The 23,554-nt window shown below is 42.3% G+C and overlaps 1 protein-coding gene across 8 annotated transcripts in view; it reads right to left on the bottom strand.

The window, feature by feature from the left end:
- The window catches only part of LOC140650456 (probable global transcription activator SNF2L2), a 180,946-nt gene that overhangs the window by 18,052 nt on the left and 139,340 nt on the right, over positions 1 to 23,554 (bottom strand). For all 8 annotated transcript variants that reach the window (XM_072858700.1, XM_072858698.1, XM_072858701.1 and 5 more), the window contains one exon: positions 16,840 to 17,057. In XM_072858700.1, the coding sequence (XP_072714801.1) occupies positions 16,840 to 17,057 (218 nt within the window). The remainder of the gene's footprint in view (positions 1 to 16,839; positions 17,058 to 23,554) is intronic.

The following is a 23,554-nucleotide window of genomic DNA, read 5'->3' as shown; positions in this document are numbered from 1 at the left end:
TATTTGGTGGATAAGGAATTGGCTGGATGGTCGCATCCAGAGAGTAGTGGTCAACAGCTCAATGTCCGGATGGAGACCAGTGACGAGTGGTGTCCCTCAGGGGTCTGTATTGGGACCAGTACTGTTTAATATCTTCATCAATGACATAGACAGTGGGATCGAGTGCACCCTCAGCACGTTTGCAGATGACACCAAGCTGAGTGGTGTGGTTGACATGCCTGAGGGACGGGATGCCATCCAGAGGGACCTGGACAAGCTCAAGAAGTGGGCCCATGAGGTTCAACAAGGCCAAGTGTAGGGTCCTGCACCTGGGTCAGGGCACCCCCTGGTATCAATACAGGCTGGGGGATGAAGGGATTGAGAGCAGCCCTGCAGAGAAGGACTTGGGGATGCTGGTGGGTGAAAAGCTGGACAATGTGCGCTTGCAGCCCAGAAAGCCAATTGTCTCCTGGACTGCATACAAAGAAGCATGGCCAGCAGGTCAAGGGAAGTAATTCTCCCCCTCTGCTCTGGTGAGACCCCACCTGGAGTACTGCATCCAGCTCTGGAGTCCTCAGTACAGGAAAGACATGGACCTGTTGGAGTGGGTCCAGAGGAGGGCCACAAAAATGATCAGAGGGATGGAACACCTCTCCTATGAAGAAAGGCTGAGAGAGTTGGGGTTGTTCAGCCTGGAGAAGAGAGGGCTCTGGGGAAACCTTATTGCGGCCTTCCAGTACTTAAAGGGGGCTTATGAGAAAGATGGGGACAGACTTTTTAGTAGGGCCTGTAGCAATAGGACAAGGGGTAATGGTTTTAAACTAAAAGAGGGTAGATTCAGACTAGATATAAGGAAGAAATTTTTTTATGATGTTGTGAACATCATAAAAAAATTGTTGAAACACTGGACCAGGTTGCCCAGAGAAGTTGTGGATGTCTCATCATTGGAAGTATTCAAAGTCAGGTTGGATGAGGCTTTGAGCAACCTGATCTAGTGAAAGATGTCCCTGCTCATTGCAGGGGGATCGGAGTAGATGATCTTTAAAGGTCCCTTCCAACCCAAACCATTCTATGATTCTATTGAGGGGATGGGGGAAAATTTCTGTACTAAGTAAAGGAAGGAATGGTATGAGAAAGACAGGTGATTAATGTAGCTCTTTGTGTTAGCTATTAATGACCACACTTTGAGATGGGAGTAAGGCATATATCATAGAACAGTCCAGGTTGGAAGAGACCTTGAAAGATCATCTGGTCCAACCTGTTGTGTGAAAGGGAGCCTAGATGAGATTATCTAGCACCCTGTCCAATTGCATCTTGAAAACCTCCAGTGATGGGGACTCCACCAGGTCCCTGGGGAGGTTGTTCCAGTGAATGATTGTTCTTGCTGTAAAAAATTTCGTTCTTATATTGAAATGAAACCTCTCCCAGTGCAACTTGAACCCCTTGCCCCTTGTCTTCTCCATGTGGCTCCTTGTGAAGAGAGAGCCTCCATCCTCTTTGTAGCCACCCTTTAAGTACTGGAATACTGTGATGAGGTCCCCCCTGAGCCTTCTCTTCTCCAGGGAGAAAAGACCTATCTCCTTCAGTCTTTCTTCATAGGACAGGTTCTCCAGCCCTTTGATCATCTTCATGGCCCTCCCTTGGACCCTTTCCAGTCTGTCCACATCTTTCTTGAATTGTGGGGACCAGAACTGGACATAGTACTCCAGGTGCAGCCTGACAAGCGCTGAGTAGAGTGGGATGATCACATCTCTATCTCTGCTAGTAATGCCCCTGTGGATGCAGCCCAGGATCCCATTTTCCTTTGTTGCTGCGGTGGCGTGCTGCTGACCTGTGTTCAGCTTGTTGTCCACCAGGTCCCTTTCAGCAAGGCTGCTCCCCAGCCACACAGATCCTAGCCTGTACTGGGCTCTTTGGTAATGTCATCCCAGGTGCAGGACCTTGCATTTGGCTTTGCTAAACTTCACACTGTTCTTGCTTGCCCACTCTTCCAGCCTGTCCAGGTCTCTCTGTAAGATGGCTCTCCCTTCTGATGTGTCCACCTCACCACCCAGTTGTTTAGTGTCATCAGCAAACTTGGTGAGGGTGCTTTCAATCCCATCGTCCAGATCATTTATGAAGATGTTGAAGAGCATGGGGCCCAGTATTGATCCCTAGGGGACTCCACTTGTGACAGCTTGCTAGTCTGAGTAAAAAAAACATTGATCACCACCCTCTGGGTGCAGCCTATTTGTCAATTTCCTACCCATCTCGCAGACCACCCATCTAGTCTGCATCTTGCCAGTTTATCCAGGAGAAGGCTGTGGGAAACAGGGTCAAATGCTTTGCTGAAGTCCAGGTAAACAATATCCACTACTGTCCCTATGTCAACAGAAGATGTTACTTTGTTGTAGAAGGAGGATGAGAGTTGGAAAGTGAAGGAACTTGTTGCTGATTATAAAGAAAGGATAAAGTGTTTGCAACAGGCTGCCAAGAGTGCTGAAGCTAAGAATGCTCAGCAGGCTCAGAAGCTAGTGCAGGTGACAGTGGTGATGGCTGCACAAAAGGCAGAACACATTCGCGGGAAAAAGAACAAAGGGAAACAGGATTTGGAAGACTTAATGGCAGTTCAGAGTGAGGATTGGGATCCAGAAACATGGGATGGAGTCATCTGGGAATCAAGTAAGCATGAAGATTAAGAGTGCAATATGGCAGTTGTTTGGACCCATATAATATCCCAGGGTCCACAAGATCCATCTCAGGGTGTATCCGAATGACCTCATATGGCCCCTAAGCTAAAAGACATTACTGTAACAGTTACTAGGAAAAAAAGGGAGGCAGGTTTTTGTTTCTGTCTTTACAGGTATAACAGAGAAACCAAAATGGCCATTTCCTGGGTGATACTGTTCAGCTTCACATGGGGGATATATATTGCTGAATCACCTGACACCACAACTGGATGGAATAATGCAACCATTTTTGAACAGTCAATCAAAACTGAAGCCACGGAGAACATCACTTTGACCACCACCTCAAGTAGCAAAGATAGAATTGTCAGAATGAGATAACTTTCATAAGAAGTAGGGGTGGTGTGGGAATCAGGCAAAGGATGCAACATTTCCCTAAGTGGAGGAACCACCAACAATGCAGAATTAGGCACCAACAGTAAATCAGGAATAATTTGGTAATATAGGAAAAACAACCAACAGTGTCAAAAGGGAAATGTGTTTACAGAAAATCAGTTAAATAACACTTTATTTAGATTTAGGAGATAACTTGATAGGGCAATATTGGGCCAATGCAACAAAACCCGGGTCAATTTGACTACAGTATATTATGTTCTGGAAACTGACATTAACAAGACTAATGTAAACACCTGGCAATCATTTTCATTAGGAAAAAGAAAGAGGTGAGGGCCCTTGGAGTGAATATATTATTCAAATGAAATTTAACAAAACCATAATAATGTCATGGTCTCACAAATAAAGCATTATGGGGAATGATGAAAGGCCAGGGGATTTTACAAAAAGCAAGAGACAAGTCAGGTACACTCAGTGTTTTAGAAAGTCTAAGAATAGGAACCCAAATGGGAAGCCTCCAAGCCCAACTCCAAGATGCAGTAAAATTTATAGGCGTGTGGATAGAATCAAGCAGGGTTGCTTTGCAAGGAGGTGTGCAAGCTGTAAAACTAGAATTTGTATTGGAACAAAAATTGTTTAATGCCACTGCAACAGCAGGTTTTGGTTTGGCAGGAACAATAAATGATTCTTTAAAGAACTTAACATGTTATATAATACAACAGCAACTCAATATGGAAACGCAAGCATTGATGTCTCAAGTACAGATGGGGTGGTGGCAGAAGGAAATTGACTGATTACTAGGAAAAGATAAGACACCCTCTAACTTTGAAACAAGGCAGTTGTCAGCTGCAATGGATTATAAGATTGAGGTCAACAGGATGGTTCTGGAAAATAAGATGTGCAGGAAAAAGACAGTTAAACCTCCAACAATGTTGGTTAAAAACTCTTTGATGCAGAACAATGAAACTGGCCCACAATGTCCTTAAATTCACAATGGTGCAGTGTTACACCCAACAGTTCTGGTATACAACAAGCTGATATGATTAGTTTAAGCAATTGTGAGATGTATGGGGATAGAAAGTGGCAGTGTCCACAAACAACATGAAAAGTGATACCCCGTATAGATGGATTTGCTTTTGGTTCAAATGTCACCAGCTGAAATTATAGAGGGAAACATCACCCATGCAGAAGTAAAATCAGAATATGTATTGCAAACTAATAGGGGCAATATTACAAGCACAGGGTGTAGGAATGATATAACCTGGTGGGTGTTACCTGGAATGAATGGAAGTGTGATTGAGAGGACATTTGCCCCAAACTGATCATGTTAAAGAGAAAAATAACCATCAGCTGGATTAAACAGTAACCTGGGAATTAATTACCAAGAGATTTCTGAAACAAAGGAGTCAGCTTGAAAAGAATAGAAGCAGCGTGAAAATCTGAATCAAGGGAGGAGAGGCCTTGGACCGGAAACAGCAAGTTTCAAAATTGTGTTTGATACTGCCAGATGTGGCCCCTCCAGCATCTCAACCTCTGTTTAGACCTGGCAGAGCAGCCCCCTTTCCTGTGGGATGCTGTGAATAGCCTGCATCCAACTAGTGGGCTGACAGCATAGTGTGCACCCTTCAGGTGTGTGTAGGTAACCTCATGGGGGGCTTTCTCACCAGCATGTGGATGAGTGGGTTGTAGGGAGTAGCACAGGTGCACCTAAAGCTGGAGCACCCACCTCTCCAACAGAAGGGGGTGTGCAATTAGGGAAACACATACTCCCAGAAAGGGGTATGTGTTTGTAACCCACACTGCCTCTTTGTGTGTGTGTGTGCGCGCATGGGGGATTATTTTGGGATTAGTTACAGAAGGGTTTTAGGTGTTCAGGTGTAGGTGTTTACTGAACTTTTGTGTGTGTCTGGTATTGTGTTTTTTCTGTTACAACAGAAAAATATGCTGATATGGATCCTGAATGTAGTTCACTGATTGCAAATTAATCATGTGTTGCTAATAAATCAATAAACCACCTGATTTGGTTTAAACCATGTGAGTTGAGTAGTTTTTCCCTGTGGCAGATGGGCTTTACTTTACAGAAGTGTTTCTTTCTTGTCCTTTGTCCCCTGCTAGCCAAGACTTCACAACTAAGCTTGATTTTTCATATAATGGATCAGGCCCATGATCAGGTGGATATTAAATGAATATCATTAATATATTAGAATCCATCCCAACACAAATCTTTCAAGAACTTCAGTGTTATCTTCCTTCCAGCCTAATGGTTCCTCTTTCAACATTGCTTTTATTCACATCTTTATCCAAGTCCTCATACATCTTAGAAATCTTGCATTACACTCCTCTTTTTTTCATCTTAACTAACAATTTTCTTGTGGTATCATATCAAATGCTCTACTAAAATCCATCTATATTAAATTTACCACGCTCCCTTTGATAAAATATCTTTCATCTACAAAATGAGTTATCATGTTAGTCTGGCATAACCTATCTGGCTATTAGACCAGTGACTAGATATATAAATTCCTTCAAAATCCTGGGATTTATATTATTTGACTCATCCCCACAACTGAGTGCTTTAATCGCTTGACTTTTGCTTCCCTCTTGTAGATGGCAATATTAATATCTATCTTCTCACTACCACCACTCATCCTCCCTTTCATATCATCATCCTTACTGAAAAGTAAAACTTCAGAATTATAACTACGTAATCTTTATTTAATCTCTATGCCATCAACAATGCATGATAGCTCTATGTCTTTCCTCATTCTCTTTTTATTCATACAGCTGAAGAGCCTTTGTCTATGTGTTTTAATGTTCTTTGCAAATTTTAATTCACCTGACTTAGCAATTCTCACTTTCCCCCTGCACTTCTTACTCTCTAAGAGATAGTTTTATAATTAGACTTTTTCCTCATGCTATCTAGAGGATAGGCTTTATAATTATTCTGCTTCATTCAGTTAGAGCTGCAGCTGTTTCCCACAAGACTGCTGTCTTCCTTGAGAAAAACATTTCAACTGTCCCAGACAGAACCATAGAATCATAGAATGGTTTGGCTTGGAAGGGACCTTTAAAGATCATCTAGTCCAACCCCACTGCCACAGGCAGGGACATCTTTCACTAGATCAGGTTGCTCAAAGCCTCGTCCAACCTGACTTTCAATACTTCCAATGATGGGGCATCCACAACTTCTCTGGGCAACCTGTTCCAGTGTCTCACCACCCTCATCATAAATAATTTCTTCCTTATGTCCAATCTAAATTTACCCTCTTTCAGTTTAAAACTGTTGCCTCTTGTCCTGTCACTACAGGCCTTGGTAAAAAAAATCTCTCTTTCATATAAGCCCCCTTTAAGTATTGAAAGGCCGCAATAAGGTTTCCCCAGAGCCTTCTCTTCTCCAGGCTAAACAACCCCAACTCTCTCAGCCTGTCCTCATAGGGGAGGTGTTCCAGCCCTCTGATCATCTTTGTGGCCCTCCTCTGGACCTGCTCTAACAGGTCCATGTCTTTCCTGTACTGGGGACCACAGAGCTGGACCCCACTCCAGGTGGGGTCTCACCAGAGTGGAGTAGAGGGGGAGAATCACCTCCCTCGACCTGCTGGCCACGCTTCTTTTTATGCAGCCCAGGATACGATTGGCTTTCTGGGCTGCAAGCGCACATTGCCGGTTCACGTCCAGTCTTTCACCCACCAGCATCCCCAAGTCCTTCTCTGCAGGGCTGCTCTCAAGCCATTCATCCCCCCAGTCTGTATTGATACCAGGGATTGCCCTGACCTAGATGCAGGACCTTGCACTTGGGCCTAAGGGAGAATGCTGCCATCCAGGACTCTGGGTGTCTCCAGCCCCAGGAAGAGGCCCCAGGCACTCCCGGAAGCCAGAGACCTGGATGCCGGCATCCACCCTTAGGAATTCTGTCTGGGTTGAGGCCTCTGATGTGCTAGAGACAATTGGGAGGTGTGTTCTGATTGAAGCACTGAATCATCAGATGAAGGAGCTGCAAGAGGTGGTGAGAAGGCTGTGCACCATCAGGGAGAATGAGCAGGATACTGACATGGTCTTTGCAGAGACTACAGAGCCAAGAACCCAAGCCCCATGTTGCAAGGAAGGAGGGACAGATAGAGACTACCCTCAAAGAAATGGTGGATGGAAACTCCCAAGGTGGGGGGGGGGGGGGGGGCCTGGAAAGTTATCACTTCTGGCAACACATCTAAGGCTTCTTCTCCACTCTCTGGTTCTGCAGTTACAGAACAGGTACAATGCCCTGGCCACAGGTGAAGAAGAACCACATTCAGGGAAGGTGTCAGAGCCAACTAAGCCTCAACCAAGTGTCTACACAAAGAAGGTTGGCACCCATCTGCCAACCTGACCTGATGTCTCAGGAGGTTTGCTGCTTACCAGGCACTTGGATCTGGGATGTTGCAGAGAGACCATGGAGGCTTGTCCAACTCTTGGACTATTATTCCTGTCTGCTCACCTGTACATGTACCAACAATACTGCCAGTGAAGACCCTGAGCGTATCAAGAGTGAGGGTGAAGGGCATGGGGCCCAGGTAGTGTTCTCAAACCTGCACATGAAGGGAAAATGCTTGAGTGTTTCATGGTGACTTAGATGTCTTACCCTGTGCAATACTGAGGGCCTTTCATTTCTAGTTCTGTAGCCTACCTTTCACTCTCACCTCTTTAACCTTTCATCTATACACCCTCAAGGCTGCTGTGGCAGTGCCCTTACTCTGATGTCCCAAGTGCTCTTTTCTCACAGCCTTGCACTGGCAGATGCTAAACCACTGTCTGTCATGTTGGGTTTCTTGTGGAAAGTGATTGCTCTTGACATGTGAATCACCCTTTTCTTCCTCTATCTCCTCATCCTTCACCTTGTAGCTTCTAGTGTATAATGTCATAATATGATTTCCTCATCCTTCCCTTTGTAGCTTTTAGTTTATAACTTTAGAGCCTAGTAGATAACATCGTAGTCAATAATAGTTATTTACATATCCAAAAAATATTACCCAATAAATATACACCTGTACAAAATCAAGTGTTCTCCAATTAGCATTAATAGCAGGAATGACCAATCTCTATTCTCTCTGCTCTCTCTCTCCCCTCTCAAAAGTTGGGAAAGAGCATCTTTGCCAACAGGTTGACCAACCTGGTGAGGAGAGCTTTAAACTACAAACATCAGGGTAGGAAGATTACAACCCACAGTTAAGTGAAGAAATGGTGAATGGGGTGGAAAGCAAAGGGTGCAGGGCAACAGATACAAGAGAGACCTCGGGAACAATAAAACAGGGTGAAAGGAGGCCCACCTCAAGTATATGTGCATAAATGCATACAACCTGGGAAGTAAGCAGGAGAAATTAGAGCTCCACAAGTGGATGCAGAACTATGACATCACTGGAATAACTGAGATGTGATAGGAGAGTTTGCGTGATTGGAGCTCTGTGATGGATGGATACAGGCTCTTTAGGAAACACAGGCAGGGAAGACTGGGGGGGGGGGTGCCCTCTATGTGAATGAGTAGCTCAAATGTATGGAGTTCTATGGAATGGGCAACGGGATGGTTGAGAGCTTGTGGGTCAGGATCAGAGGAGAGGACAGTAAGGGTGACCTCATGGTGGGAGTTTGTCACAGACCACCCGATCAGGGTGAGAAAGCAGACAAAGTCTTCTTTAAACAATTTGAGGAAGTCTCCAGATCTCAGGCCATGGTTCTTGAGGGGGAGCTTTAATTGTCTTGACATCTGCTGGAGGGGCAACACAGAGCAACACAAGCAATCCAGGAGGTTTCTGGAGAGTGCCAGTGATAACTACTTGATACATGTACTAGAGGGGCTAGCCAGTGGTGACGCTCTCCTGGTTCTGCTACTCATGAACGAGGAAGAACTACTCAGGGATACAATAAAATGGCAGCTTTGGCTGTAGTGACCATGAGATCATGAAGTTTAAGATCCTGAGGGGAGTGAGGAATGAAAGAAACAGAGTACAGACCCTGGACTTCAGGAGGGCAGACTTGAGCTTATTCAGGGAACTGGTAGGTGGGATCACATATGAGTCAGCTCTGAAAAGCAAAGGAGCTCAGGAAAGCTGGCAGGTCTTTAAGAGCAACCTCCTCCAAGTGCTAGAAAGATCCATTCTGATGCTCAGAAAGTCAAGCAGATGTATCGGGAGACTGGCTTGGCTGAACAGGGAACTCACAACTGAGCTCCAATGCATAAAGGACGCATGCAGAAGGTGGAAGCGAGGACAGACTTCAAAGGATGAATTTTGAAACACTGCCCAAGCATGCAGGGGTGGTAATAGGAAAGCCAAAATTCACCTAGAGTTGATGCTTGCAAGGGGCATCAAGGACAACAAAAAGAGCTTCTTACCGCTACATTAGTAGTAAAAGGCTGAACAAGGAAAATGTAGGACCATGGCTCAATAGAGTGCGCAAATATAAGACTAAGGTACTCAATGTCTTCTTTGTCTCAGCCTTCACCAACAAGGTCTTCTAGGCCTTTGTGCTTAGATAAAGGATTCAAGGAGGAGAACAACCAACAGGGAGAGTCAGGGATTACTTGAGAGAACTTGACCCATATGAGTCCATGGGACCAGATGGGATCACAGAATCACAGAATCGTATAGGTTGGAAAAGACCTTTAAGATCATCAAGTCCAACCGTAAACCTAACACTACCAAGACCACCACTATACCATGTCCCTAAGCACCTCATCCAAACGTCTTTTAAATACTTCCAGGGATGGCGACTCAACCACTTCCCTGGGCAGCCTGTTCCAATGCTTGATAACCCTTTCAGTGAAGTAAAATTTCCTAATATCCAGTCTAAACCTCCCCTGGTGCAACTTGAGACCATTTCCTCTTGTCCTATCACTTGTTACCTGGGAGAAGAGACCGACCCCCACCTCTCGACAACCTCCTTTCAGGTAGTTGTAGAGAGCAATAAGGTCTCCCCTCAGCCTCCTTTTCTCCAGGCTAAACAACCCCAGTTCCCTCAGCCGCTCCTCATAAGACTTATGCTCTAGACCCTTCACCAGCTTCGTTGCCCTTCTTTGGACACGCTCCAGCACCTCAATGTCTCTCTTGTAGTGGGGGGCCCAAAACTGAACACAGTATTCAAGGTGCACCTGAAGATGCTGAAAGAGCTGGCTGATGTCACTGTGAGGACACTCTCTATCATCTTTGAAAAGTCATGGAGATTGGGGGAGGTCCCCGATGACTGGAGAAAGATGATGAACCCAATCCCCCAAAAGGCCAAAAGGACAGTCAGTCTCACTTCAGTCCCTGGGAAAATCATGGAACGAGTCCTCTTGAAACACATTTCTGGGCACATGAAGGAGAAGATAGTGACTGGTAAGAGTCAGCATGGATTTACCTAGGGTAAGTCATGCCTGTCCAACCTGATTGCCTCCTATGATAAAATGACTGGATTTGTAGATGAGGGGAGAACACTGGATGTTATTTACCTTTACTTTAGCAAAGCTTTTGACGCTGTCTCCCACAATATTCTTGTATCCAAGTAAGTACATTATGGTCTGGATGAGTGGACAACCAGATGGGTAAAAAACTGCTTGGATGATCAGGCTCAAAAGGTAGTGGTTAATGGTTACTGTATCTGGAGGCTGGTAACAAGTAGAGTCTATCCTGGGACCTGTTCTGTTTAACATCTTTATCAATGACCTGGAGGAGGCAATGGAGTACACTCTCAGCAAGTTTTCAGATGACACCAAACTGGGGGGGTGGGGTGGAGTTGGGTTCCAGTTGATATACTCTAGGGCAGGACTGCCATCCAGAGGGACCTAGATAGGCTGGAGGAATAGGCCAACAGGAACCTTATGAAATTCCTGCACCTGGGAAAAGAAGAATACCTTATAATGATACAGGCTGGGGATTGACTGGCTGGGGGAGCAGCTCTGCTGAAAAGGATCTGGGTGTCTTGGTAGACAACAAGCTGAACATGAGCAAGCAGCGTGCCCTGGCAGCAAAGGTGGCCAACAGTATCCTGGGCTGGATTAACAGGAGCATAGCCAGTAGATTGAAGGAAGGGATCATCCCCCTCTAATCAGCACTCCTTGGACCACATCCAGAAGACTGCATCAGGATTTGGGTCCCTCAATAAAGGAAAAACATTGATGAACTGGAGTGAGTTCAGTAGAGGGCCACCGAGATTGTCATGGGGCTGGAGCACATGCCCTGTGAAGAGAAGCTGAGGGAACTGGGCTTGTTCAGCCTGGAGAAGAGAAGGCTTCAGGAGACCTGATAGTAGCTTCCCAATACATATGAAGAATTTACTAAGAAGATGGAGCCAGGCTCTTCAGCGGTGCATAGCAGGAGGATGAGAGACAATGGGCAAAATTTGAAAGAAGAGAGGTTCAGACTGGATATGAGGAAAAAAATTTTCACCACAAGGACAGCCAAACAGTGGAACAGGTTGCCCAGAGAGTTTGTACAGTCTCCATCCCTAGAGGTCTTCAAGACTGGATCAAGCTCTGAGCAATGTGGTCTGATCTCATAACTGACCCTGCTTTGAGCAGGAATTTGGCCTAGAGACTCCCTGAGGTCCCTTCCAACCTGAATTATTCTATGGTTCTATGGAACTTGATCACTTAATTCAAAGTTTTTTTCTATAACCAGGTTTCCGGTTGGCAGATGATATCTCAACAACAACAAAAAGAGGAGTCAGAAAAGTTAATACAATTAAATTCTCCTTCTCAGTCATAAGCTTCCTTTTACTTAGGACATTTTTTCCTTGAAGTCAGAGGATTTTGTCCAGCTTTCTTATCTTGTTTTCTCTTGCTTCTAGTTTCATTCTGTATTCTAAACTATCGAATTTAGAGCCTAGACTAACATTTTTAAATTCAGAAAGAGAAGAAAATGTAATGTTAAAACATCCCTGCTCTACCAGACATAACTGAAAGCCGTCAATGGGGGGGGGGGGGGCGGGGGAGATGAGGAGAAAGGAAAGGAATGTATTTAACATTTCTGAAAGAGAGGATTCCTTATTACTTGGGAGACGCCTCAGATATCAGGAAACCAGTGTGTGGAAGAAGGCCCTTAAAGTCTTCATGTAGTCAGGGTGCCAGAAAAAAAGCATCTCAGCTTAAACACTGAAGTGCTCTCCCATTCAGTAAGTTAGTGAGTTACCTAGTTTTGTGAAACAATTGAGAGAAACTCAGCTGGCAGCTATAAATTGCTCTGCGAAGACTACTAAGCTTATACTTATTGGAATGTTTCATTAAAATCTGTACTTATGTTGGAATGTGGAATGGGGAGAAAAGGAAGCATGCTAGTTGCTAAATATCCCTGCATATAATAGGGAAATCTAAGGAGGAAGCTTTAATTTGTTCTGAGGACATGGCAGAGAGAAACAGTAATTTGATTTCTGTACTAAAACATACACCCAGCTAAGCTAGCTTTTACTGCCTTGGGTAAAGTCCTTTAATTGGGATTTACAAATAACTGGATATCTACTTCTTTCTGTCACAGGATTTAAATGAATTATATATTGTATTTGACTGCATTGAATATTTATCTAAAATGTTGCTAATTTGTCTATTTGACTTTATTTTGACCTCAATTTAATAACTGTATAGCTCAACCTTTGGTTTATTATTTGCATTATTATAGCCTTTAGAAATCCTAAATGTAGGCAACCCATCCTGTTTTGTTGGATGCTGTTCGAATACATAAGAAAAAGACTGTCCCTGCCCCAAAATGCTTACAACAGAACTCTAAGATAAGTCATGACAGTGGAGGAAGTATATAGGGACTCCTCTCCCTTGTCAACATTATGCAGAGGTCCCTATAAATAAGCAGCCAACTTGTATTCAAGAGTTTTGTAAGCATCATGGAAAAAGACTTTTTTTTAAAAGAAAGATTTTAAGTAGAACAGAGGAGTGGTTCAATGAGTACAAGAAGCTCAAGTGTGAGGGGAAGCATGAGAGAAAGCACAGAGATGTTTAGTAGTTTACTCCTAGTAATATTTTTCTTGATTTTTTTTCTCCTGGCTTATTAGCTGCAATAAAGGGTGCAAATTTGCTTTTGAGGAAGCAACTCAGGCCAGAGCCACTAAGACTTTTGGGTGGGTGTCTCCTGATCACCCTTTGGTCTAGATTAACCCTTTGGACTTTCATAAAGTAGAGATGAAACATTTACTAGTACTGAAAACTTAAGTTGAAGATGTAAACAGTTTTAAGAATTCAAATACTAAATGCATGAAAAAATGAAGCTTCATGGCCTACTCCCTTTCTAATGAACCTGTCCCTCTATACATGCCCCAAAACCCCAGAGTTGAAAAAACAAAAAAGCCCCCGCTGAATTCAAATGGCTAAAATAAAATTCATTCTGAAACTGCCAATCCTGAAAATCTTTCTCTAATCCAAAGGAATAACTCCAAAGATTTTTAAATATTTAAATCTTTATGGTTTTAAGAGCCTAAATTTGCACTTCTGTGCTTTCCCAGCCTTAATGTGACTAAGTGGTTTGATGCTAGCTCATACACAAGCAAAATAAAGGAACTTGGCATTCTTCTCAGAATCACAGAATCACAGAATCGTATAGGTTGGAAAAGACCTTTAAGATCATCAAGTCCAACCGTAAACCTAACACTACCAAGACCACCACTATACCATGTCCCTAAGCACCTCATCCAAACGTCTTTTAAATACTTCCAGGGATGGCGACTCAACCACTTCCCTGGGCAGCCTGTTCCAATGCTTGATAACCCTTTCAGTGAAGTAAAATTTCCTAATATCCAGTCTAAACCTCCCCTGGCGCAACTTGAGGCCATTTCCTCTTGTCCTATCACTTGTTACCTGGGAGAAGAGACCGACCCCCACCTCTCGACAACCTCCTTTCAGGTAGTTGTAGAGAGCAATAAGGTCTCCCCTCAGCCTCCTTTTCTCCAGGCTAAACAACCCCAGTTCCCTCAGCCGCTCCTCATAAGACTTATGCTCTAGACCCTTCACCAGCTTCGTTGCCCTTCTCTGGACACGCTCCAGCACCTCAATGTCTCTCTTGTAGTGAGGGGCCCAAAACCGAACACAGTATTCGAGGTGCGGCCTCACTAGTGCCAAGTACAGGGGCACGATCACTTCCCTAGTCCTGCTGGCCACACTATTTTTGATACAAGCCAGGATGCCATTGGCTTTCTTGGCCACCTGGGCACACTGCTGGCTCATATTCAGCCAGCTGTCAACCAACACCCCCAGGTCCTTCTCTGCTGGGCAGCTTTCCAGCCACTCTTCCCCAAGCCTGTAGCATTGCATGGGGTTGCTGTGGCCCAAGTGCAGGACCTTGCACTTAGCCTTGTTGAACCTCATACAATTGGCCTCGGCCCATCGATCCAGCCTGTCCAGGTCCCTCTGGAGAGCCTTCCTACCCTCAAGCAGATCAACACTCCCGCACAACTTGGTGTCATCTGCAAACTTACTGAGGGTGCACTCGATCCCTTCGTCCAGATCATTGATAAAGATATTAAACAGAACTGGCCCCAACACAGAGCCCTGGGGGACACCACTTGTGACCGGCCGCCAACTGGAGTAAACTCCATTCACCACCACTCTTTGGGCCCAGCCATCCAGCCAGTTCTTTACCCAGCGAAGAGTACACCCGTCCAAGCCATGAGCAGCCAGGTTCTCCAGGAGAATGCTGTGGGAAATGGTGTCAAAGGCTTTACTGAAGTCTAGATAGACAACATCCACAGCCTTTCCCTCATCCATTAGGCGGGTCACCTTGTCATAGAAGGAGATCAGGTTGGTCAAGCAGGACCTGCCTTTTCCTGAACCCATGCTGGCTGGGCTTGATCCCTTGGTTATCCTCTACATGCCGTGTGATGGCACTCAAGATGATCTGCTCCATCAGCTTCCCCGGTACCGAGGTCAGACTGACAGGCCTGTAGTTCCCCAGGTCCTCCTTCCGGCCCTTCTTGAAGATGGGTGTCACATTTGCTAATCTCCAGTCAACTGGGACCTCCCCAGTTAGCCAGGACTGCTGGTAAATGATGGAAAGGGGCTTGGTGAGCACATCTGCCAGTTCCTTCAGTACTCTCAGGTGGATCTCATCAGGCCCCATAGACTTGTGAGTGAATACTTCTGCCTAATTCACTTGTGAGTGAACTTCTGCCTAACTCATTCCCTTCAAAAGCTCAACCCACAACACAGGCATTTCTAATGCCTAATGGACTAGGGCTCCATATGCTTTCTACTTTGGCAACCAATTCTGTCTTTTAAAAAAACTCAATTACTGGAAGAGGGAGTGGTATCCCTCTTAGTGCAGTAGTTACCTGGGTGCTAGAGATAGAGATTTGAACCTCACTGGGCAGAGGAAGCAAAATGCCCACATCTCCTACTTCTTAAGTGAGTGCTTTAACCACTGAGCTATGATACATAGGAGGAAGGTAGAAGTGACTTAAGCCTGCTATGTTTAAAATTAAAAGTAGGAGCTCTGACCAGAAGTGCTTGCCTTCTGGAAAAGGTCCAAGGCTAGGGACCCTAAATGGAAAGAGATAATTTCTTGCAGCTCTGATTGGAATGCCTGAATTTAAAACACTCCACTCTTCCCAGCTTTTCTGCTGGTTAAAAGCCACAGCAAACTGAATGTTGCTGACCTTTTAGGCAGCTCCTGCTCATCGTGCTCATTTTTTGTAACCCATTTTGAAGCAATAAACTTTTCAACACACTCTAAAGAGAACCTATAGATCACAGGATGATCTGGAGTCCACTTCTGCAGTTATGTGCCTAAAAAATAAGGTATCACTCTAAATCCTTTATTGCATATTGCCCAAGTTATCCCTGTACAAGTACAGATCAAACCGTAGCTGCAAAAAAGAAAACGTATCCTGCCATTTGAAGCCACACACTCTGAAAAGCTTGTTTATATAAAAATTGTAGTAAATTAGGTACTCAGTTCAGAAACCAAATAGGTTACACCGGTGCAGCTCCTCTGGTGTGAAAATGCCTTCTTTTTGAATGAATTTTATATTGATTTAGTTTACACCTGCTCCTTATTCAACTTAAGTAAATAAATGTATGGCAAAATAGGAATGTCTACACAGGAAGGTTGCACCAATTTAAGTAAATCAGAAACCTGAGATCAAACAGTACAAGTTCCCCACATAGCTGAAGCCTGATACAGAGTTGCTATTAAGCAATAGCCGAAGATTAACCATTTCTCAATAAAAAAGATTATTTTCAGTTTGAAAGTCAACAAAATGAAAATCTCACACCTTCAGTTTGGATTAGAAGTTAGTTATATTTCTTCCTGAAGTTCAGTTGTCTAATGTGAAATGTATATATATGTTGAAAATTGGGTTTTAAGGACAAAAAAGCTTCAGTCTCATTTATGAACAACCTACTAGTGCTCAGTATTTCTACAGTTTTTCCTTTGAAAAGAAGTCAGGTGTTCATCAGGCGAACCCTAAATATTCTGGGAGTATTCTTAAGTGTCATGGTGAGAACTTGTATTGACAAAACTATATCCACGCATTTAAAATTATTTATATAATTATTAAGACAGAATACTCCATTAAGCTAAAGAAAACCCCTTCCCAAACCTGCAGTACTGAAATATATCTACTAAACAGGACAGTAGCATTTCTAAGCAGACATGATATGCCCATCTTTTAAATTACATTTTGACAAGTTTCAATCAACCAGATCCTTTTAAAAGCCCTCTATGTAGAGGAAGACTTACAAGATCAGGCCCTAAATGGAATTATTTTATTTATAAATAAATAAATAACCACAATTGAAAATTACACAGGATTAAGTTTCCAGAAATTATTTGTCAAAACCAAAAAAGGCTGAGCTCACCTGTCTTTGTAGTTTATCACAGTATCAATAATGGCATTCATCTGTTTTGTCAATTTAGGTGGGTTGGGTGACAACTTCTCTGCAGGAGGTCTGCCTCTTCTTTTCTTTGCTTTCTCCCCATCCTCTTTCCCAGAATCCTTATCCAAATTTCTTCGTCTCTTCCGTTTTTTAAGCCGGATTTCTTCTTCCATTTCTTCCAAATTGCCGTCTTCAATTGCCTGACAACCATGGATTCCAAAAAACAAAAAAAAACCAAAAGAGAAATATGCAAAGACAATTAACAGGCATTTTAAAAAACCCAAGAAAAATACAGCGCAACAAGATATAGATAATTCAACATTAAATGCTCAGTCTATTTATAAAAAAGATTTCAAAAGGAAATTCAGTTACTGACAAACAATAAGACACTAAAATTAAATTAGTTATATAAAGTACCCTACCACCTAAATACATATTCATCTGACCCTGAATTTCATATATATGAGGGCTTGCATCAATTTGTTCACTTTAGTAGCAGTCCTAGAGAATGTAGTTCAAGAGAAAGACTCTGATGTGCATGTTTACAGATAGGATAGTGCACACCACACTCAGCTTCCAATGAAAGCGATTACAGTTTTTTAATATGTTTTTTTACATACAGACACACACACACTTTATGTAGTAACATACTAGACTCAGCTTCTCTTTCAAAGAATTTAAGTGACCTAACAGTTAAAACCATATCTAAAATGTATAATTTTCATTTAGAATAACAATCAATAGAGGCAGAAGCACTGACAATAGTGTTTTACAGTAAAGAGCATTCATCATAGAATGAAAAAAGAAAAAACACAGCCACAAAAAATTAACAGTTTCAATTACCCGCAAATGCATGCTTTTAACCAGAGCCAGCAGCACCAAGTAGAGAGAGAAAATCTCTATGAAAACAAACCAGGCATAAAGGGAACCTCTTCACACACTAACAGATCCAGGTGAAAAAACAAGAAGTTGAACTTTTTTCTTTGAGGGGAAAAAATCCCATGAACAGATAAAACATATATTGATCCATAAGAGAAATGAAACTAAAAGGAAAAAAAAAATTAAAAATCTTAAAAGTAGGCTTTCTGATTAATGCTTTCTGGAACATAACTGATGTTGATATTTGTCCCTCTTGCCTCTCAATATTGCCTTGAATACATGCAAATACTAATCAATCATTTCTCATAGCTGAAAGAGCTATAATCATAAGACAATTACCTTCATTTCTCTACAGAACCAAACATGACTAATATTTATGATCATATGAGAATAACAATCAATATAAAAAGAGCAATTACAGTCCAGACATAATTTATTTCATTTGAGTACAGTGTCTCTTGAAAAACATTTTATGAACAAAACCTGGTTCACTATACAAAACAACCTGGCATGTTAAAACCACTAGTGGGATTTCAAGATCTGTTTCTTATTCATTCTCTAATGTGCAAATCCATAGAACAAACATGAACACAGAATCCTGAGGGACAGCCTGAAACAAGGCCTTAATAATCAAAAGACAATTTCCATCATGCTTTCAAGCATTCAGATAGCCACTATGAAGAAGGCTTGAGATCTGATGAGTTAGGAAGAATAAGTAAGGAAAAAACTGTACAAAACCTCATTAATATTCATTTGGTTAAATCAGGATACCCACCATACAGCACTGCAGCTAGCAAAGATTAAGAAAAGGAAATTTCTCCACAAATTTTAGAAGCTAAAAATAATAATAAATACAGCATGCAAGGCTGTCAACAGTTAATGTCATTGCTCTCCTTAAGCATTCAGTTGCACATCGAAATACAGAGAACACCAGCTTTTGATGTCTTATACACCTACACATTCCTGTGATGTAGTTCTACTGAACCTTCAAGACTGCAATGAAAAAGGTTATTTACCTTACCACTATCAGCAGGCCGGCTATCGGAAATCACAGTGGGGATAAAATTAACAAACCAGCAAAGCAGCGAGCTAATAGTCTCTTCATCAGCTGATGAGGGGAAAAAAAAGAGAGCTGGGGAAAGGCTATGTTTTCAGATACAAGTAATTTTATTTTAGTGAAAATTTAATACCGAAAGGATTGTAGATACTCAAATCTGCTGTTTCATTCTACATACTACAAGGCCCAAGGCATTCTTCCCTCAGCTTGCTTTAATATTGACAACTACTTATCATATTTTTCTCTTATTATTCTAGGCACTCAGATTCTAGATTTTTAGCTGGGCAGTTACCAATTCTTGTTAGCATTTTAATTGTAAGAGCAAAATTGGTCAATTTCATGTATGATTTTAAAACTAAAATAGAATGTATGCAATAAATACAGTTTTAAAATGCAAACTGTAATTTTTATTGTTCTGTACTGAACAGATTAGACTTTGGTTATTACAACTAATACAACAAAATACTCAGAATGACAAGAAACAAAAAACAAGGTTAGCATTTTGATGCAACGTGCTTTAGAAAATGGATATTCACTCATTAACCAAACAAAACCAAAAATTTTCTTGCCAAATGTTGCCCCCCACACCCTCCAAATCAATTGTGTTGTCACCACCCCTGAGTACTAACATCTCATTTAGAATTGTGCATACGGTTGTTACTTAGGATATATACTATTTTGAAAAATTGTTGTGGGGCGTAAGATCAAAGTCAAAAGAATGTTTGGGGTTGTTTTTTTTTAAAACGACATTGGCCAATGTAGTAAAAAAAAAAAAAAAGAAAAGAAAGAACAGGCAAATTGTGACATTTGCTCTTCCACTCTGTAAATTGATGAGTAGTATACAATGAATTAATTGCCAGCACACTATAAATCTGCAAATGAATATTAAAATATGTCTATTTGGATAATAATATCGAAATCTATTATTATAATTAGATCTTAAAATTTTGTGCAGACATGTAAATTCAGACAATTTTCCTTAAAAAAGGTTTTAGTGAAAGCACTAAAAATCACACACGCGTGCGCGCACACATGCATATATGTGTGTGTTCATGTACCAACAATAAGTTATTTATTAAACTAATTCAAATGACAGTGCTTCATTAGAAGAAACTTACTACAATAAGGCTAAAGTGCCCCATCCAAGAGAACATAATTCCAAACCTTTACCAGCAGGATAATGCAATGCATCCCAGAAACAAATCTCCAGTTTCTGATGGATGAGGTGTTGCACAAGAGTATAGGACACAGCAGACATCTCCCATGCTCAAATGCCTTTGGATTAGTGAGGTGAATAGAAAGGAAGTCAAGAAAATTACTGTACAAATAAATATTTAACGCTTTCCTTAAGGCAACAGGACCAAATACTACAATAAAGTTTGGAGCCTGTTTTCTTGAAAGAAAGCAGTAAAAACTATTAGAGAGTCCAATTCTGCAAAGGATTGAACATCTCATGAGAGGTACTGGGTATCAATTTCCAGCCACATTCCAATGTGAAAGCCAATGGAAAACCAGTGAAAATCATGAGGACTCAGTGCTGCATCCTGTACCAAGAAAATCTTCCTGCTGTTCAGTACCTTATTGCTGTGTCTTGGTTCATGTTATATGAAACAATTCCCTTGCTGAAGAGCTGAGACCGTGCAAGTCTCTCAGGGCACCAGAATTTTAATCAGCATATTGACCATAGATTAAAGAGAAACAAACAAATAAATGAATTTTCAGAAGGCAACTAGAAGTTGGTTCTGGGCTTTTCTATTGTTAATTGCAGTTACATTTCTCTCATAAATCATGAAGGACCATTTCTTCGTTTCTTACATAAGGAAGTCTTAGTAAAAGTGGATACTGTTACATGAGCATCAAGAAATGAAGTAAAGAAAGATCAATCAAAATAGAAACTGCTTTGTTTGCATTCTTATCATTGACTTAGTTGAGAGTCTAGAAAACATGGCACAACATCATGCATGTACAACTCTTCAGTCAAGAATTATGGAACAAAATGTACAATAAGATCTATAGCTCTGACTTCTTTGGTGATATCATCCTTTTGCAAGCCAACCTGATAATACCTGAGGAAATCAACAACAACAACAACAGCAACAAAGAATCTACCTTGGTGAGATCACCCATGGATATTTTATTAAATAAAAAACTGACGTATGTTATAATAAGGTAACTAATGACATAAGATGAAATATATTAAACCTCACATGTATCAAAGGTTCTCAAAGATCTTAAAAAAAAATTCTCGGACCAGTCCTATATTAGTTATTAGATTCATTTTATGTGAAGCAGGAATCAAGTGATTTGAGTACGGTCACATGGTGGTAGCAGGGTTGGGCATAAAAATCAGTTCTGGTGTTCAGCACTCCATTGCTTTTCTCTAATATTTCAATGTTTACATTATGAGAGGTATTTGTCATGGACCAATACATATACTAGTTTCCTTTGCTCTGAACTCATTATTAAGTACTACCACTAGAAAGTTAAGAGTCAAAGAAAGCTATTACTATTGCCTACAGTCATGGAAACTGTATACAGACACTTAAAACTACTGATAGTAAACAATATAATGTTGAAACTCTCTTTGGATTAAATGAGATACTGTGCAAAACAGGAAATCTCTTCCTATATGCTGCATCCCCCTCTTATTCCCTCTTAACCCAAAGAAGTGTGTCCAAAGAGTGTTACTATAGCTTCCTCCCTTCCCTCCCAGGCATTAATGCTCAACATCTCTCAAAGCTGCATAAGAGAACAGAAAGTTCCTGCAACTAATTTTGCCATACAGACAGATTTGCTAACATGCTTGTATTGGGTCTGGCTGGGATGGAGTTAACTTTCCCTATAGCAGCCCTCATAGTGCTGTGCTTTGTATTGGTAGCTAGAAAGGTGTTGATAACACACCAGTGTTTTGGCTACTGCTGAGCAGTGCTCACACAGCATCAAGACTGCCTATCAAACCCCACCCCACCCAAAGGCCAGTAGGCTGGGGGTGGGCAAGAGGTTGGGAGGGGACATAGCCAGGATAGCTGACCCAAACTGACCAAAGGGATATTCCATACCATATGATGTCATGCTCAGCAATAAAAGCTAAGAGGGAAGAGGAGTGGGAGGGATTTGTTATTAAGGTGTTTGTCTTCCTAAGCAACCGCTGCATGTACTGAGGCCCTACTTCCCAGGAAGTGGCTGGACATGGCCTGCTGATGGGAAGTAGAGGATAAGTCTTTTTGTTTTCCTTTGCTTCCACGTGCGGCCTTTGCCTTTCTTTATTAAACTGCCTTTATCTCGACCCATGAGTTTTTCATCTTATTTTCTCCCCCTGTCTCCCTGAGGAGGGGGAGTGAGAGAACAGCTTGGTGGGCACCTGGCAGCCAGCCAAGGTTAACCCACCACAATGCTAATTATCTAACTCAGCATTTTCACTGAAGGCATACAATATATAATTGAATAGAAAAATCAGCTTCCCAATTTCTTAAAAAGAAATAAAACTAACAATGCACAGTATCCTAAAGTCTGAACTTTTCCTAGGGCAAAGGCATACCATTTATAGAACTACTTCCTGCTATGCTGAATGGCAGATTCACCAACAACTTCTAGCAAGCTACGGTAGCAGTAAGAGGTAAACCATTGCTGGCTGGGACACAAGACCTACACTGTTAGCCTGTAATCATAAGTTTCATGGGACTCAAAGCTTTTCTTTTTTTTTTAAACCAACAGGATCCTGGATTTCAAACAACAAAATATCCTAAGAAAGGAGACATGATATATCAGAATAGAATCATAGAATCATAGAATCATTTGGGTTGGAAAAGACCCTTAAGATCGTCAAGTCCAACTGTTAACCTAACACTACCAAGACCACCACTATACCATGTCCCTAAGCACCTCATCCAAACGTCTTTTAAATACCTCCAGGGATGGTGACTCAACCACTTCCCTGGGCAGCCTGTTCCAATGCTCGACAACCCTTTCAGTGAATAAATTTTTCCTAGTATCCAATCTAAACCTCCCCTGGCCCAAGTTGAGGCCATTTCCTCTTGTCCTATCACTTGTTACTTGGGAAAAGAGACCGACACCCACCTCACTACAACCTCCTTTCAAGTAGTTGTAGAGAGTGATAAGGTCTCCCCTCAGCCTCCTTTTCTTCAGGCTAAACAACCCCAGTTCCCTCAGCCGCTCCTCATAAGACTTGTTCATCAGCTTTGTTGCCCTTCTTTGGACATGCTCCAGCACCTCAATGTCTCTCTTGTAGTGAGGGGCCCAAAACCGAACACAGTATTCGAGGTGCAGCCTCACCAGTGACGAGTACAGGGGGACAATCACTTCCCTAGTCCTGCTAGCCACACTATTTTTGATACAAGCCAGGATGCCATTGGCTTTCTTGGCCACCTGGGCACACTGCCGGCTCATATTCAGCCATCTGTTGACCAACACCCCCAAGTCCTTTTCTACCAGGCAGCTTTCCAGCCACTCTTCCCCAGGCCTGTAGCGTTGCATGGCGTTGTTGTGACTCAAGTGCAGGACACGACACTTAGCCTTGTTGAACCTCATACAATTGGCCTCGGCCCATCGATCCAGCCTGTCCAGATCCCTCTGCAGAGCCTTCCTACCCTCAAGCAGATCAACACTCCCACACAACTTGGTGTCGTCTGCAAACTTACTGAGGGTGCACTCTATCCCCTCATCCAGACCATTAATAAAAATATTAAACAAAACTGGCTCCAGCACAGAGCCCTGGGGAACACCACTTGTGACCGGCCGCCA

This window comes from Ciconia boyciana, chromosome 4 (assembly GCF_034638445.1).
Source record: "Ciconia boyciana chromosome 4, ASM3463844v1, whole genome shotgun sequence".
NCBI classification, from domain to species: domain Eukaryota; kingdom Metazoa; phylum Chordata; class Aves; order Ciconiiformes; family Ciconiidae; genus Ciconia; species Ciconia boyciana.
Note: the sequence above shows the minus strand (reverse complement) of the source record. Positions and strands in the feature narration are given on the sequence as shown.